This window comes from Lates calcarifer, linkage group LG1, assembly GCF_001640805.2.
Source record: "Lates calcarifer isolate ASB-BC8 linkage group LG1, TLL_Latcal_v3, whole genome shotgun sequence".
Taxonomy (NCBI): Eukaryota; Metazoa; Chordata; class Actinopteri; family Centropomidae; genus Lates; species Lates calcarifer.
In genome coordinates, this window is record NC_066833.1 from 24,959,995 (window position 1) to 24,978,712 (window position 18,718).

An 18,718-nucleotide genomic window follows, 5' to 3' on the forward strand; every position below is an offset into this window, starting at 1 on the left:
TTATCTCCTCCAGGAAATAGAAATACTTGCACATGAATGTCGTTTCAGCAGATGCCTTAGATGTCACTCTATTGTGACTGTACTGTTTGTGTGTGTGTGTGTGTGGGGGGGGGGGTTATCCGTTCGTTACTCAGTCATTGTTGAAACTGTACAACTGGTGTGTGGTGTCAGTGGGTTTGAGCTCCAAGCGATGGTTGCCAGAGCCAATAATGCCCAGTTATTACTGTCACGTTGTTATCATTTTATTTCATGTTTTTAAGTCACAGACTTTTGTTGTTTTTTCTGTTTTAAATTTTCAGCTCTTAATTATGTAGGGGTACAAAGTATTCAAAAGCCTCTGTTGTCTTTAATGCTCCATTGAAAGCTTTTCTACATTATGCAGTAAGTTGAGCTGGGTCTGTTGACTTTTTTTAAATGATTTTATCTGTGGATCTGCTAAAGTTTGCAGAGGAGTGTCTAGAAAGTACTGACAGCGGTATTAGTAGGACAGTGGCCCTATTTGGTAAAGTTATAATCCTTAAGATTTTCATCATATAAAACACTATTTGATACGGTTTGTGGCATTTATTCTGCTATAGAGAGAATGCACATTCCTTGGCCATGTATAAGGATAACCTGGTTTCTACTCTACTTTTTATATGTACACATGCACATGACAAAAGACTACAGATCATTACATGGAGCAATGCACCTTCAGCTACAATAACCAGGTTACTACAGTGCATGCAAACCCATGTAACCTTCTCTTAGTAATCATGTTGCTTAAGTACATGTAAATGCTGACTGACACTGGCGTATTCCGCCATTCCCCTGCTTGATTCAGATGGGATTGACAGGAAACACACACACATCAACTTTGACTGAATGTGAAAGACAAGAACCAGCACCTGCAAATCAACTAGAACTAAAATCTGGAGGATTACAACTTTAAATGTACAAATATACCATGATGGTGTGTGTTTGCTCAACTAGTGCTAGTGGATTGCCAGACACAGTGATGTAATTTTCATGATGATAAAGTCAACTTCATTACGGTTTAGTTGGGTTTTCATTAAATGAGTCATGGCAGCAAATACTGGCCACAGTATGCGGGATCAACTCGATTTTCCCTCAGATGTCGGTGGTAGCTCTTATTTCAGCATCTCATCTCAGGCCTAGTCCTAACCTCAGCTGTCTTTTTTTTGTTTTGGGCCAAACAATCATGAAATGTGAATGAAGGGAATTTGTCTCTCAATTGTAAGTCTCATTGCTGCTATAGGGTATTTCCCCCCTCACTGGCACAAACTCTAAAACACAGTGCCTGCATGTCAGCAACACAGGACCAGACCAGTGGTGACATGAGACTGGCTTGACCTTATCACAGCCAATCAGAGTTGATAATCTGACCCATTCCACTTTATTTTGGTAAATGGGAACGACAAACAAGCCTGGTGTTACTTTGCAAGAGGTTCAATGAACTGTATTACTTGAAGGTTGTGATCAGTAACCCTTTTCTTACTCCTCAAAGTGTGATTATTACTCTGCAATCAAACTCATGACAGAAGGGCTTTTGAATGCAGTTATGAGTATTTCCATTGAAATCATCAGATTTTCATGACTCAATTCATTTATGTAACATTTTCTGTTGTTATCCCTTTTTTTTCTCTGTGAATTCTCATTCTCCCTCTTGCATGCATGTTTTTGTATGATTTGATAAATGTCTCTTTATTCATCCCATGTAATCAGTTGGAAGTTAATTTCATTTCCTCTCTAATGTCTTTATTTATGTTGATTTGTGTCTGGACATAAATTTTTATCCTTTGTGACAAGGAAATTGCATATAAATTAAAAATATATATATATCACTACCATTGCAATTTGGTGACCTTGGAACTGTAGGGTTTTCTAATGTCTTGGTCAGATATTAGATATTTATTTATATGTCATTTTTAAGCTTTTTATTGTCGAAAATGTGACAGAGAATATACAAATTTACAAGTTTGAACAGACATTACATGAGAAACGAAAAAAGTTATGTGTAAAGAAAATTCCCCAAACCTCCGGTAGATGAAACCATACAGTTCCAAGCTCATGACTGTCAAACTTTTCTATGTTTTGATTTCTTTTCTCTGTCCACATAGTTGTAATTCTGTAAGTAAAGTTTCCATAAACTCATGAACTGTCCTGTCTGCTTGGAGGAGGAGACATGAACATGTCATCAAATTCTGACCAAATACTTCAGTTTTTTTGGCTGTGATGAACTTGCAGACATGACAGTGAAAGTGGTGTTATGATTTTTGTTGCCTTGGTGTCCCTTGTATAAAATCCAATAAAGCACTGTTACTCAACATCTCTTCCTCTGCGCCCGCAACTGTTCTTGAACAACTACTACTCTTTCCATGTTTAAAGAATCTCATTTGATACTCCTCTGTTGCCTAGTTTGTTATACAGCAAATTGTCATTTTTACATATCTGTTTTTATTCAGATTAATTTAACAACATGCTAATCAGGGCTTGGTAGTTGAGTTTTATTACTAATTGACAGAACCTGGCTAGCTGTTTCCTCCTGATTCCAGTCCTCTGTGCTAAGCTAAGCTAACCAGCTGCTGGCTGTGGGTCCATATTTAACATACAGATGTGAGAGTGGTATCAATCTTCTCATCTAAGTCCTCACCAGAGTGAATATTTCCTTGATAGTTGAACTGTTCCTTTAATACTCACAGACTGAGCTCATCTGCCTGATTACTTATTGAGTGCGGGTGTGGTTTGATCAGATTTGACTGACGGTAACCAAACAACCTACTGACTGTCACAAAAGGCTCCGTCTGCAGCCAGCAATACTTAAACTACACCCACTAAGAATTTTAGAGTCTCTCTCTCACTCTCTTGCAATCTACATTCTCACCACTAGAGACCACTAAATTCTACACACTGGTCCTTTTAAGTTTTACAGGGCCTTTGAACTAGAGGGCCATTTTTTTGCCCCACCATACTGCAGTCATTAAGCTTTAGCAGCAGCTTCTTTTTTGCGTGTGATTAATATTACAGAAGAAACAAGCTCAATTCACAACTCAAAAAGCACCTGATGATCACATAGCAGCAATATAGATTTCCCTCCTCAAGTCATAGTAAAAAGTAAAAGTATGAAGGATGGTGACATGAGGCTGTTTATGCACTAAACTTCCTGAGGGCAAACTGTCACCAGCAAAAGTGACAAAGTGACATTTCATGTTGTTTAACATGGTCATCCATCAGCGTCACATTATTCCAGTATTACAGCATTTTGCAATCTGATGTCCCAGGTTGTTTATGTAACATGTGTTCTGTGATTCTATTTATATGGACAGATCCCTGCTATATGTGTGCACACATGTATTATGGCACATATAGCATAAATTAATTGCAGTACTTGTCCCTAGATAGCTTTTTCATGAAGAAAGGGAAAAAAATTAACATAAAATATCTCATTTTTGTCTCTCCCTAGATGTCTGTTCACTGTCTTGTTTCAGCTCACGTTGTCTCACATGTTGATTCCCTGAACTGAGAAGAAGCGCTTTACTATCCCCTGTAGATAAAAAGATGAACCCAAATAAATGAGCCACAGACCCTGAGAGGATTCACCACATGTCATTGAGCCTGTTTAATTAAGACATTATGATAAGATGACTTTATTTACACATTTCCATGGAAAATAGAGCAACAGTGGACTCAGGTTCACACTGGCAATATACTGGAAAGTCAATAAAAGAAGAAACCGGTTTCTGTAGTATTTATAAACTGTTTACTGCACACACTGACCCCCATCAGTTTAGATACAAATACTGGCTGTTACTGATTAGTTGGCAGTAAAGTTACTGAGGGCTAAAACCATGGCTAAAACCATGACCTGTAACTTCAACACAAAAGACAGTATAAACTGTAATAGACTGATGTTATTTCTAAAGCAGAAAAGGCCTCTAGAGAGTCTTACCGGAGTGAGGCTCTTATTCTGGTGAAATTATGCTCTTTAATAATTTTGTTCTTTAGTCCTTGCTGTATACGTTTCTGCCATTTCTTAAAGAGTAACGTAACACTACCCTGTCATTTCTGGTCGAAACTTTCAAGCCTGTTTCACCTCTGGATGTGGTTATAAATATGGTCTGTTGAACCTGTAACTCACAGCAAATGGTGATGTCACAAGGTTATGGCATAGACCTGTACATTGCTGAAGCAAGCTGAGAAGTTAAACCACTAGAGGTCAGCAAAGAAATGGTTTTCAGAGGGTGTTAGTTTACTCTTTAAGCCTTACAGTGTCTTTTACATCTTGTTTGCACCAGAGATAGTGTACATGTTTGCTGTGGCGTTTGGTTTCAGCTTGGCACTAACGTTGTGATTGGTGTATTTTTAATATTTTAAATGGTGTTGCTTGTGCTGCATGGGCTGAAATATTGGCTGTCTGCATCGTAATTTGCCATGCTTCTTCTTGCAGTGTTGAAGTATGTACATATTTGTACATATATGCCATTATGTTCATGTGAAGAGTTAATCTCTACTGCGCAGAACTTAACTTGGACATACCCCATTCAATTCAATTTTCAATTTAGTCTTATTTATATAGCGCCGAATCACAACAAAAGTCATCTCAAGGCACTTTTCATGTAGAGCAGGTCTAGGCCGTACTCTTTAAAATAGGTATTTACAGAGAGAGACCCAACAGTTCCCACCATGAGCAAGCACTAGGCGACAGTGGCAAGGAAAAACTTCCTTTTAAGAGGCAGAAACCTCGAGCAGAACCGAACTCAGGGTGGGCGGCCATCTGCCTCGACCGGTTGGGTTGGGGGGGGGGCAGAGAATAGCGAGAGAAGAACATAGCATAACACGGGTTCCATGTAAAAAATGTAAGGTGATACCAATAATACAGTAATAGTAATGATAGCAGTGATAACTGTATGACAAGTATTAACTGCTAACGTAGCAATACTAACTAATAGCAGTACAAGTCATTTCTAATTATAGCAGCGGGTGTTGAGTGGAGTTGTAGGAGCAACAGGAGACTTGTCATCACAGATCAGACTCTACAGCTCCAGAGGCAGAAATACCTGCAGAAAGAGACAGAAGAGAAGAGAAAGATGGAGGAGCACAATACTACAGGAAAGGGAAGATATTGAGTTAGTAACATGTATTTATGGGATATGAATCCATATTGAGTGGAGAGAGAGGGAGAGAGAAAGAAGCTCAGTGCCATCATGGGAGATCTCCCGGCTAGTCTAGACCTATAGCAGCATAACTAAGGGATGGTTCAAGCCTGAGCCAACCCTAACTATAAGCTTTATCAAAAAGGAAAGTTTTAAGCCTACTCTTTAAGGTACAGAGGGTGTCTGCCTCTCGGACTGAAGTTGGGAGAAGGTTCCACAGTAGAAGAGCCTGATAGCGGAAGGCTCTGCCTCCCATTCTACTCTTAGAAACTCTGGGAACCACCAGTAAACCAGCATTCAGGAGAAATATGGTCTCTTTTCCTATTTCCTGTCAATAATCGTGCTGCAGCATTTTGGATCAACTGCTTTAGAGACTTGTTGGGGCAGCCTGATAATAATGAATAACAGCAGTCCAGACTTGAAGTAACAAATGCACAGACTAGTTTTTCTGCATCCTTTTGGGACAGAAAATGTCTATGCAGGTGAAAGAAGGCAGTCCCAGAAGATTGTTGTATGTGTGAGTTAAAGGACATATCTTGGTCAAAGATAACTCACAGATTCTTGACAGTGGAGCTGGAAGCCAGGGCAATGCCGTCTAATGGAAATAATTAAACATCATTAGAAAATGTATTTCTGATGTGTTCAGGACCAATAACAATGACTTCAGTTTTATCTGAGTTCAACAGTAAAAAAAAATTGCTTGTCATCCAAGTTTTAATGTCCTAGCAAGCTGGTTTGGTTAGCTGATTGGTTTCGTTAGGCTTCGTTGACAGATAAAGCTGTGTATCATCTGCATAACAATGGAAATTTATGGAGTGATTCCTCATTATGTTGCCCAAGGGAAGCATATACAAAGTGCATTTTGCCATAATCCAGCTCCAGCTGTGCACACAAAACAAAGCCTGGTTAGTTCCTCTCATCCTTCAAAATGATTATCAAATGATACATTAGAATGAGCAGAAAATCCAGCAACAGTTTTGTCAAATGGGTGAATCATTTAAGTAATTTTTTGGGGGAAATGTTCTTAAAAAAAAAAAAATTACTGGTTAAATATGAATATCTTTATTAGTGAATCTGTCCGGTTTTGGACTGTTGCTCAGACCCTTCAAGCAAACTAAAAAAGTCTACGTAGGCTTTGGGAAATCATAAAGGACATTTGATACTATTTTCTGGCATTTTATAGACCAGTCCATTAACCAGTTTATCAGGACATTAACTGACAATGCAGATAATGGTTAAATGTAACTCTATTACACAGATAAAAGTGTAATATTGTCATCCAGATATGATCTGTTATATATTACATATCTGTTGGTATTTTAAGTGTGAGTATCTATTCTCTTTATTTAACATTTCAAATGTTCCTTTGTAATAATTCAAGTCTTCAAGTTTTGCTCATAGGAAATTATTTGTTCCTGTTTGATGGTAAGTCTTGATTGATGCAGGGATATCTGTGTTCATAATATTCAGTCACTGTGTAGATGTAACTGTGTTTGTGATGGTAGTTAGCTGTGATGAATTCTCTTTCACGACTTAAATACATTGTCCTCAAAGAAAATATTTTGGTTATTAAAGGTGGTAATATCCAACCTAAGATAATTATATGAGAAAGAATGATACTGAAATTCCCCTCAGTGTCGCTTAGAAATGAATTGTGTAATATTATTTAAATGGAACATAATACATGGTAAAAATTAACCAATACTTGTTTTGGCTATATTTTAACTGCTGGAGTCAATGGAGAGGTGAAAGTGGAGTGAATCTATGGTCCCTCTGCAAATGTTCTCTCTTTGTCTCCATCTTTGTCCACAGGTCAAGTCGGTCATCAACCTGCTGTTTGCTGCCTACACAGGAGACGTCTCTGCCCTGAGGAGGTGAACAGCTCACACAGTCACCTCTGTTTTAAATGTTGGCCAGAGATGAACACAGGGTTATCTCACTTTATTTTTTATTTTTTTAACACGTACACCGTATAATTATTTTTTAATAACATTTTCCTTTGAAAAAAGTTAATTTAATTTGAGGGACAAGTGCAGTGTTTCTGTTTGGGGGACTAGACCACTACTCTGTTTCAACCTTAATCTGTGATATTGGCTGATAAAACAGGTGTATTTTTTATATTAAAAATGTCATGGTACTTAGATAGTTCAGCACACTGTGTGTTTATGTGTGTATGTGTGTGTAGATTTGCTCTGTCATCCATGGACATGGAGCAGAGGGACTATGACTCCAGAACGGCCCTCCATGTGGCAGCAGCTGAGGGTAACATGCAGCCTGAAGTCAACCTGTCAATCTTAAATGATATTACTGTTGTCCCACACACTTTGTGTTATTGATTGTGCCTCATACACCAGTCTAACCTATCACACAAACCAGTCCATCATGACAGTTACATTGTGTATGTACACTGAGGTTAAGGCTGGACATCTTTCACCACGTTGCTTTTTAACTAGTTTTGATTTAGTGCAATTTTTTATGACTACATCACATAGTTTAGAATAAGGGAAATCATATTGTGGCAGCACAGTAATGATGCTCTTGGTGCCTTGTGGTGACAGTTTAGGGAAGGCCTTTGTAGCAACAGATTTTTGCCCAGTTTTGGAATGAGAATTTTGGAAATAGGAAATGAAATGTACTGAAATAATGAACTGCTGACATGTGTCTTGTGTGTCGGTGCCATGCCTGCCTGCTGATATATGTTTCCAACGTCCGCTCTGCTTTCAGGGCACACAGAGGTGGTCCGCTTCCTGCTGGAGGCTTGCAAGGTGAACCCAGTACCCAGAGACAGGTGAGCCTGAAATCTCTGTCCTAAGTGTGGTCTTTCTTACAATCTGCATCTCAGAGGAAATTCACGAATGATGAACAGCAGAATGCACATCTACCTTTGACAGAGGTGTTTTGTTGTATTGTCTTCCTTCTTTTTATTCAATGTGGGTCCAGCATTCCTGAGAATAATGTTCAAGGTTTATATCCCTCTGTACATTCCATGCCACCACTTGAGGTAGTTCCAATGTTAAAATCAACTTACACAAACTTGCATGAGATCTGTATGTAATATAAAATGTAATATGTCATTTTAAGGCTCTATTAGTTTCATCACCAGAGGACAGTTACATACAGACACACAGGATCAACCATTTCAAAACTTGTAAACAAAACAGGGTAAGACTGATTCATTAGTATCATCAGTATGTGCAAGTGTAAACTAGAGGGAAGTTCACTCCCATTCAGTTTGTAGTTCTTGATTTGGTTTCCTATTTCATGTGACTTTAAAAAAATGTGGCTTAAATTATAATTATGATACGGTCAGATCTGCATCTTGATTTCTGCAATTCTAAAATATGTAAAAACAAACAAATAAACTAAATTTAAATGAAATTTTAAAAATTAAACTTATGCTTGACAAATGGTCAGCAGTAATATTTTAGTAAATGGGCTGAAACATGCAAACCCGCTGGTTTTAATAGTTTGTGTAAGCAATTTTTAAGTTGTTAGTTCCTCATGCTTAGAGTTTAAGTGTATCATACCTATCCATTATATTTCAGTTGAAGAATAATAACAAGGCCACAATATAAGCAGAAGGCCACATACATTACGTGACTCCCAATCACTGAATTTACTTTTTTACAAAAAAGGAAGTCCTGTATGTCTTATATCTACTTTTATATAATTAAAGGTAATTCTGTTTACCTGTCATGTAGTTCTTAAAAGGCTCATCTAAAAAGATGAGTACATCAGGACAAAAGATACACAGGTTTAGCAGTGTACTGTAACTCAAGTTAGTGTTAACTGCTCTATGTAAAGGTTTGTTTGCCCTATGAAAAACAGCAAGAAGCAGTTTCTCCAATTTGAAGACACATCTTAACTACATTGATCATTAGGAGTTAATAGCCCCCAGTTGTGCTTTTGGTTCATGGTTTTGTGAGAATGCTTCAAATATTGAGGTCACTCAAAGATATGCATATGCTGTCATGTAGCCTGTGATATTTTTGTGATACATATGATATATTTGAAGTTTTCTCTTTCTTTTTAAATGTATAATAATGTTTTCTCTGTACAGATGGGGGAACACACCGATGGAAGAAGCGGTGCAGTTCGGCCACCACGACGTGGTCACCATCCTGCGGCACTACCACGACAAATACAGCCCCCCTGCCGGGGGTGACGACAAGGAGAGCGCTGAGAAGAGCCTGGACAGCTTGCTGTAGACCTGCTGCAACACATCTGCAATTTCTCGGTTTCAGCAGCTGGCTCATTTTGATTTTCTGGAATAACTTTGTATATCAGTGCTCAGACATTTGAAACGTATGGTGCATTAGTTATTTGTTTTTCTGTTGCTGCGTCTCGTCTGGTGTGCTTTGCTCTCTAGGCTGTATATCACTGCTCTACTTCATTTCACTTCCTCACCTTCGCCGATGTAATGTGTGTTGTATCTGTGTGAGCACCTTCTCGATACTATTTAAACAAATTATACAATATCTAATATCTGTAATGCAATGTTTACAATATATTCTCATGTAATTTGTCAGTACTGTAAAACACAGTTGTGCTATCATGGGATAGTATATTAGTTTAGTTACAGTAAAGTACTCTTCTCTACCTGGTAATATTTTGGTGATACTCTGACTGTATTAGTTTTGTGAGATAGTGAGGTGTTTTGAAATTATGGTATAAATTTGTATGATGTATCTCTGATTGTGTAAACATGTAAAAACCACCAGGCATCATGCTAATGCTGCAGTTTTGTGCCTGTTTCATCTCCTCATACTCCTCATCTCCTCTCAGATTGTACTCCTGACTGTTGCGAGGTCATCAGCAGGTTTTTTTGTGAAGCAGAAGCTTCACATCTATTTTGAAGTCACTGGAAGACTGTCTTCTGAATGTATTTCACAGTGGCAACATTTGCAATAGAAGCAGTGTGTATTTATTTCACAGAGAGACTTTTTAATGTGTAAAATGAAGTTAAGGCGTAAGAGAATGTTATTTGTTGCATTCATGATAAACGCACATTGGTTTCTTTATTTTTGTTGGCATAGTTACATTTTTCTGTGTATGTTCCATGGGTTTTTAAACTTGACAAAGAATGCTGATAATATAATGTTGATAATGTTCATAAGCAGGGGAGTCATCCTTCACCTCATGTCAGCGATCGAATTCTTCCTCAAATTCGCCTTTTTCCTTCGGAAAATAACTCTGTGACTCCATAAGCAGAATATATATTTTTGCAACGTGGTTTTATTACAGGCTGCTCATTCCTGCACAGAAAAAAAGTTTACCAGCACCAAGAAAGTCAAAATATTGAATGGTCCTCTTTCAGTAATTCTTACCCAACTGATGTCCCCAGTGCTTTAGATTTAAATTTTTAAATGGTTTCATTCAGATCTCATTCAAATCAAAGTCTGTGAATGTACTGTAAGAATATACCAAAAAATAATAATAAAATACGTTCGCAGGCTTCAAGTTATGCTGTAACATTCCAAGTGTATTTCCTGTAAAAAAAAAAAAAAAGTACATATATATATATATATATATATATATATATGCCACCTTTGTGCCCTCTAGAGAGCGGGAGGAGGAGTGGGTGAGGGTGTGCATTGTCATTCTGTTGTTAATTTGTCACCCATCTGTATATTATGTGTATCAGCCACAACAGGTGAAGTGAATAACACTGATTATCTTGTTACAATGGCACTTGTCAAAGGGTGGGATATATAAGGGAGTTCTTGATGTTGGTGTGTTGGAAGCAGGAAAAATGGGCAAGTGTAGCAATGTGCTGCTGGGAACCCTGTGGCATTCACACGGATGTCACTTTCACATATACAACATGCCTAAACACTGCTTTACACTAAGTACACCCCTTCATGGTGATAGTATTCCCTGATGGTAGTGGCCTGTCAGCAGTATAATGCTCCCTGCAACACTATAAAAATAGTTAAGGAATAATCTAAGGAATGTGACTTCAATGTCTTGACTTGGCCTTCAGATTCCACAGATCTCAATCTGATCAAGCATCTGTAGGAGTGTGCTGGAAAAACAGGTCTGATTCATGGAGGCTCCACCTTGCAATTTACAGAACATACAGAATCTGATGCTGTTCTGGCGACACAAGACGACCTACATCATATTAGGCTTGTGGCCGATTGGTGTGCAGCTGAGTACAACTGAAAACACTTTAAATGATGGAAGTTCAATTAAAAAATATACATGCGTGTATTTTTAAAGTTATATATGTTAACTGCAATGAGTTGATTAAAAAATTTAAACACTCAGTGCTACTTTTTTCATCTTTAACTGGGTCTTTTTACTTTTCGATTTCTCACAATATATTACCTAAAATGCATGACTGGTATCTGATGTATCACTTATCTACAACAATTACGAAGGACCAAAGATACAAACTGGATGAATCATTTCCTTGCAATTTGAATTTCTTCTGGCCAGTGTTTTCCTTCGTCATATTTTTGTAATCCAGGTGGTTGGTATCATGTGTAACATTCGCAATGCCACCCACAGTTATTAACCAAAGAGTGCCTGTTGTCATTTCTGGCAATACACACACCCCAAACAAATCAGTCCCTGCATTGTTGACACACCCTTCTCAATGCCAGGAAAATATGTTGTTGTTGTACTGGTCAACAAGACTAACATTCTACAGCCACACAAGGGGCTCTGTGAGGCGATGCATAATGTCAACATGCTAACATGCTCACAATGACCATGCATTAACCATGTTCACCATTTTTGAGTAGTGCATCAATATGCTATAACTTACAAATGAACTCTAAATAAACAATACAGCTGAGGTTGCTGGGAACATTTTTCACATATTTGGTCATATAGCCTTATGGTAACTTTGGATCACCAAAGTTAATAGGATACATCCTGTCCAACATGTGTTATGACTGAGAAAATAAGAAAATTCAGAAGGTGAAGTTTTTTGAGGTTTTTCATTTATTTAAAGGTACAGCACATTCACATTTATATTAAGGAATTTTAGATGGGAAGGTATAGATTCAGTGTCATATTATTATAAATGAAAATACAGGCCTGTTCGACTCCAGTGTATACACTCATTCAGCCTTCACATAATGTCTGAAGACCCCCTGGTGTGGTGTCAAATTGCAATTGACTCATCGAGTGTTGTGAAATCTGAAGGTGAACCTACACTGGCAAAAATACAAAGTGTTTCATTTTTTACAAAAAATATAAATGATTCAGCTGAATTTTATGATGCACATGTAGTCAGTACATTTGACTTAACAGGTAAAACATTAATGACACTTGTTGCTTATGGAATTTAAGTGAAAATATGGCCTGGAACTATATGATATATTTTATTTATTACATATTAATACATATTTCAGTAGTTGCAATGTGCTCTGCAGTTCTTTGACTTTCTGATTAAATGTTTTCTCTGATAGTATGTGGATTTCTAAAAATACTTTTTGGCACTTTCCAGTACTTATTCTTTTCCCTGTATAAATAAAATAATAACTACAGGTTCAGCAACATATAATGCCAGATGTTATCGCTGTTGGCAGTGAAATGCTTTCTAATATGTTTATTTTAATAAACAAAAGTAAAAAAAAAAAAAAAAAAAAAAAAAAACACATCACCAGTACAGCATTGTCATTTTTATCCACAGCAGCAGGATTTTCCTCTACAACATACCTAAAGAAAGCTTGTACAAATATTCAACTTTAAAAAAAGTTACACTGCCCAACTATCTTAACATTGAATGTATCTTGTATCTTATCCTATGTAATGTATACATTTAATACATGTAGCAGAATCTTAAGTCCCCTGTAAATCCACATTTATTTTTGTATGTTAATATTCTGTATAATACTCATACCACACATACACACATATTAACATATTTACTTTTTAGACTTATTTGACCTTGTTCTGTTTTCATATTTTTAATGTATTGTATTGTATTGTATTGTACAAATACCTGCACCAAAAAATGAACAAAGAACAAAATCAGCATAAAATGACAATACACGTAGTGGATTCTTTTCCATTCAACTTTCTGATTCTAACACAATAACTTGGCTCATTTCCAGATGGAGAAAATATGATCAAGAATGTTGAGTTTGTGGTGTGTCTCGACCAGGTGTCCAACATGTAAATAAATCACCAAAATCATGGAAGAGCTCCTGAATCACTGCCTACAAGTAAAGAAAAGATTTTGTTAAAATTTTGTTAAAATAACATAAGATCCTGTAAGTCCTCTAAGTTTTGAGGTGGCGCGTCCATAGATCAGACTTGCTTTTCCAGCACCTCACACGACAAAGAGCCCAAGTTGTTGACTGGGCTTCCAAATTCCTCACATCCCAATCTGATCCAGCATCTGTGGGACCTGCCTAATATTGTGTAGATCCCACTTGTGCCACCAAAACAGCTCTGACCCATTGGGGATGGACATGAGATATCTGGGGGGTGACTGGGGGGTGTCTGGCACCAGGTCATTTGCAGAGGACCATTTGGGTCCTGTGGGTTGTCCATGGAGGTGGGGCCTCCATGGATCTGACTTGTTCTGGATCATCCCATAGATGTTGGATCAGATTGGGATCTGGGGAGTTTAGAGGCCAGGTCAACACCTGGAACTCTCTGTTGTATTCCTAAAGACATTTCTGAGCAGTTTTTGTAGTGTGGTGGGAGCTCTGTCCTACTGGGGGAGGCCCCTGCCATTGGGGAGTGTTGTTGCCATGGGAGAGTGTGCTTGGTCTGCAGCAACGTTTAGTCAAAGTAACATCCAGATGAATGAAGGACCCAAGGTTTCCTAACAGAACATTATATTGTAACAAAAAGTGTTATTCACTTCACATGTCAGTGGTTTTAATGTTGTGGCTTGCAGTACTTGTGTAGCTAATTAATATCCAGCCATGATTTTGGAATACATCCCTGTTATTATGGCTCACAACTTAAATTTTTTTGTTTGGTCCCATCCCACCTCATTTCCAACAACAACCCACTGTACACTACTGCCACCAAACAGCACAGACTTTAAGTTAGCAAGAGGCTCATAAACATAGTGCAGCATTTGGCAGCTAAAAAACAGTTAATATTTGACTTTAAATATGTCGGGTGGCTTGAAGCTTGACTCCAGATGAATGTCACTGGAGGTGTTAATTAGGCAGTAAGTCTACAGGCTGATCATATGTGCATACTAAGTTAGCAGATTGTTCCACAGCCTCCAAGTGGCCAGAAATATAAATGAGTGCAGCTTTAAAGGACTGCAATGAATTTAGATACAAAATGTCAAACTCACATTTACATCTGGGTCCATGTCCATGTGTATCAGAGGTGGAGATGGAGGTGGTGTAGGATAGCTGTAGCAAAAACATAAAAGATTAAGACAAATTTTTACTGTATGGACAGGAAACAATGCAGAGTGGTGAAATGTTTGTGATGCAAAGCATTTACTCCTGATGGGTTTTTTTGTTTAATTATTATTGTCTTACTTACCTTGAGACATGGAAGTGTCTCACGGTCATGTACCACCTGTCCTTTTTAGCTGCCAATGTTTCTGCATGAACAGAGGTGATCAAGGTCATTTAAGGACTCTTGTTCAATAATGAACAGTGTGTTTTTAATAATATCACACACTAACAGTAAATTGGATAAACTATGCAGTTACAATGGCAACATATATGCATTAGTCAGGGCTCCAGACTATGACCAATTAATCACATTTTGCAACCATTTTTGGAGACAGTGCGACTTGCAAATATGCCCCCAACCCCATTCTAGGGTGTTTTCGTATACATTGCTTTATTTGTGGCGGCCCATTTATCATTTGTGTTGCTTCTGATAAGGGTCTGGAGGGATAGAGATAAAATCCTAATGATACCCACCCCTACAGCTGGTTAGAGGCTTCACCCTGACTTCAGGCAGCTGAGCAAATCACTGTTCAAATCACTTCACTATAAGTCTGGTTTAACCAGTGATATTTTGTGATTATCATTTTTTATTGCACACTGTGTGATCACTCTCAAAAATGTTGATTGCTTTATTTTCTCCCATACTAAAGGGCAACTTAAATCATTCATGAAGATTTGAATAACACTTTTTCCTTTAAAATAAAACAATACGTTGTTATTGTCTATTTATTTGAATATGTTGCAATGAATATTGATTTAAATGGTGCTCCTAATTTTTTGGCTGGTGCTCCTAAAATTTTCAGTAAGGAGCACCAGCGCTACTGGAGGAAAAGTTAGTCTGGAGTCCTGTTAGTCATTACAACTTGGAGAGTGTGAGGAGTTTCAAATCAGCACAATAGTAATGTTAGACTATATGTTTCTGCAAGAAACAAATTTGAAAAAAAAAAGAAGAAAAAAAACTGAGACAAATTCCTGTTTGTCTGTTATTGCACTTGGTGAATAAAATGATCAAGCAACAGACAATACCAGTGCTGTAGTAGCATCCAAAGGCAGTGTCTCTGTGGATGTCTGGGTAGAGATAGAGCAGAGGATTCCTGGTCAAGTCCTCCATGCGGTAGCGGTCAATAATGTCTGGCAGAGACTGTCTCAATAGATCCTTCTTGGTGAAGGGTTCTACTGGATATATATGAGTCTCTATAGGGGAACCACATACAGAGTGAGAGTAAGACAGAGAGTAAGCAAACACAAGACAAGTGTCTGAATGCAGCATGCCGCAAGAAGAAGAAAGACATGATCGATCGATACATTACAGTTGTGCTCATACGTTTACATACCCTGACAGAAACTGTGAAATACTGGGCATTTTTAGGCAAATATGAGTGATAATGCAGAACAACTTTTATTTCATTCAGGGATAGTGGTCAGGTGAAGCCATTTTTTTTTTAAATTACAGCATTGTGTTTGCCCATTTTAAGGTATAGTGATAACTGAAACCACCCAAATGGTCCTGATCAAAAGTTTACATACCCTTGAGTGTTTGGCCTGATAATATACACACACACACAAGCTGACACACAGGTTTAAATTTGAGGTTTGATTGTAATTGGTGTCTGTATAAACAGTCAATGAGTTTCTTAGCTCTTGAGAGACCCCTGGACATTTCATCTAGAGGTGGACTGACTTTGCTGGAGCCATGGGGAAAGCAAAAGAACTGTCAAAGGACCTGTGATGAAAGGTAGTTGAGCTTTATAAATCAGGAAAAGGAGATAAAAAGATATCCAAATATTTGTCAGTAGTCAGTAGTGATGGAGGGAAGAGGGAACTTTGGGGTTCTGTTGATACCAAACCATGGTCAGTTAGACCAACAGCTGGAGACAGTTCTGGGCGAGTAAAGTAATGAAGTGAGATGCTGAACTCAACATTTCTTGTAGACTGCTAAGTAAACTGGTGATGCTAACGTATGTAGCAATACCAAAACTTAGAATACTTAAAATAGCTCCTCTAAGAATATACTTCTAGTCGTGCTCATAGGCGTATGTGTGGACACAGTGATAAGCGTTCTCAGTCCAAATGATAAGTGGGTTTATGTGAAGTGACAATGATGTAGACATGTAAATGGCATCAACTGCCATAAAAACTGAAAATGAGAACTCTGGCTTTACAGTGTGATATGGTTTGTCCCAGTGCTATTTAAGAGGGTTTTCCAAAACTAAGTATTGGCCTTGAAAAACCCTGTATAATTTAACCCTAATTTGAAAGAGTTTTGAATTTTGTCCAAACACACATTCATGCACAGGAACATACCACTATTGGAGTGTTCAACAAAGCTGAAAGTGACAGCTCCTTCTTTACTGCTCTCGCTAAATCGAATCAGAAAGGTTCCAGTCGGTTTTTCCTTCAACAGGTCCCGTGTTGTCTCCCTGCTTACGAACCCCATGATGTACCTGAAAACCCATATGCACAATAAAACAAGAGCTTAGTCAACTGAGAGGCATAGTGACTTAATCCCCATGTACGTTCCCAAATAATAATACTCAGAAGTCAGTGTTACTGATTTCGTGGTCACTGCATCATTATTAATGTGGTAATTATTTGAGGATGAGACAATTATGCACAATGAAACACTGCAAGATGATTTCAGTCTGTCTTACCCATCCTGCCAAAGATCCACTAGGTGTCTTTTGATCAAATCCAGGATTCCATCAATCCAAATCCAGACACTTTCATTCTGTGACACAGGAAAGCAATGGTAACAGGTAATGAGTATACAAACACACACATCCTACAGGTTGTACCAATTGTGTAAACTACAATATGGCAATGACCTTGCCCAACTATTCACCTTGGAGAACTTGTTCCAATGAATGATACCATCAGGATTATCTGTGGAGGAACCCAGTTACATTAAAAAAGTCACAAAAAAACATGAACTCTGAAATAGAGAAATGAACACTATCTTATGTCTATCCAAGCTATCCAAGCAATGGGTTTAACTTAAGAACTGCATATCATATTTTAAAAATATGGTTACTGACAGACTCGTTAATTTGGAATCCTACTACAGATCTGGAGGAAGGGGTGATATTCCGAGAAGAAAATGTTGTATCATGATATCTGTCCAAGCAATGGGTTTAACTCAAGAGTCACATATAAAATATCTGAATATCCAGGGGATTGGGTGATATTTGAACAAAAAAGTCTGAAGTTAAAATTGTAAATTTAAAGAAAAGAAAACCACATATTTCCTTTTTGCTAAATCTGATTGCAAATAATTATTTTATTAGGTCATCCACTGCAAGTATAATACATGGCAAGTGGCTGCATCTGCAATGTGTTGAGGTTAATCCAGCCTTGCAAAGTGAAGCGATGTGGTTTTCTTTTTTTCTTGCAAATTTCGATTTACACTGTCAGAGTAAATTTCAGATTTTTTCCAATATATTGTTGAGTTTTCTTGTGAATTTACCACTTAAATCTTGAAAAAAAAAAAAAAAGTGCCTCCCACAGTTCTGTGTTTTCTTTTTATTCGTACAACAGCATTAATACTGTAGTATCTAAAGGAAAAGCCCAATGTGCTGGAAACACTACAGATTGATATAAAATACAAATATAAAGCTACAGCCTAGCTTAGACTCAAAATAAGGGGGAAACAGCTAACCTGGCTCTTTCCAAACTATTAGCACCTCTGAAGCTCTAAAGTTCACTTTATTTAATCTGTTCAAAGAATGAAATATTTTCACAATGATGTCCAAGAATTCACTCGAAGGCTTCTCATCTAACTCTCTAAGCTAATGGATGTCAAACTAATTTATAATGTTCACACACAAAGTAGTTGACAAAGATTTACAACTTTCACCGTCTCCAGTACTGACCAGTATCTTGTTGGATCAACATTCCTAACAAGGGGTGAAAATAGAAAGTGGCATGGTTCAATCTGATAGAGGAAGTGGCCAAATACTCACCCACAATTTTGTCTCTCAGCATGGAGAGCTGATCTTCATCAAGTCCTCGTTGGCCAACAGACAAAAACTGCCAGCTCAGAACCTGTGACAGCTGCTGCCAGGTGAGCGGAGGAGGGTCGACAAACAATGACAGGTTCTACAGAAACAAAAATGGAGTTTGAACACGATTTTCTTCTGCAGTGACACAGCATGTGACCATGATGTGTCCCTGTGTGTA

At 37.8% G+C, this 18,718-nt stretch overlaps 2 protein-coding genes across 4 annotated transcripts in view; one reads left to right on the forward strand and one right to left on the reverse strand.

Annotated features, from left to right (window-relative positions):
• glsb (glutaminase b) overlaps positions 1-9,886 on the forward strand; it is a 35,307-nt gene extending 25,421 nt beyond the window's left edge. For both annotated transcript variants that reach the window (XM_018696655.2, XM_018696660.2), the window contains 4 exons: positions 6,966-7,027; positions 7,339-7,415; positions 7,878-7,941; positions 9,214-9,886. In XM_018696655.2, coding sequence (XP_018552171.1) covers positions 6,966-7,027; positions 7,339-7,415; positions 7,878-7,941; positions 9,214-9,361 — 351 coding nt within the window. In that variant the 3' untranslated portion in view covers positions 9,362-9,886. The remainder of the gene's footprint in view (positions 1-6,965; positions 7,028-7,338; positions 7,416-7,877; positions 7,942-9,213) is intronic.
• A 199-nt stretch (positions 9,887-10,085) lies between these two features.
• The window catches only part of LOC108897177 (signal transducer and activator of transcription 1-alpha/beta), a 36,134-nt gene continuing 27,501 nt past the window's right edge, over positions 10,086-18,718 (reverse strand). For both annotated transcript variants that reach the window (XM_051072720.1, XM_018696648.2), the window contains exons 17-24: positions 18,502-18,637; positions 17,385-17,425; positions 17,194-17,270; positions 16,847-16,986; positions 15,569-15,736; positions 14,628-14,688; positions 14,431-14,491; positions 10,086-13,327 (exon numbers count right to left, since the gene is read on the reverse strand). In XM_051072720.1, coding sequence (XP_050928677.1) covers positions 13,238-13,327; positions 14,431-14,491; positions 14,628-14,688; positions 15,569-15,736; positions 16,847-16,986; positions 17,194-17,270; positions 17,385-17,425; positions 18,502-18,637 — 774 coding nt within the window. In that variant the 3' untranslated portion in view covers positions 10,086-13,237. The remainder of the gene's footprint in view (positions 13,328-14,430; positions 14,492-14,627; positions 14,689-15,568; positions 15,737-16,846; positions 16,987-17,193; positions 17,271-17,384; positions 17,426-18,501; positions 18,638-18,718) is intronic.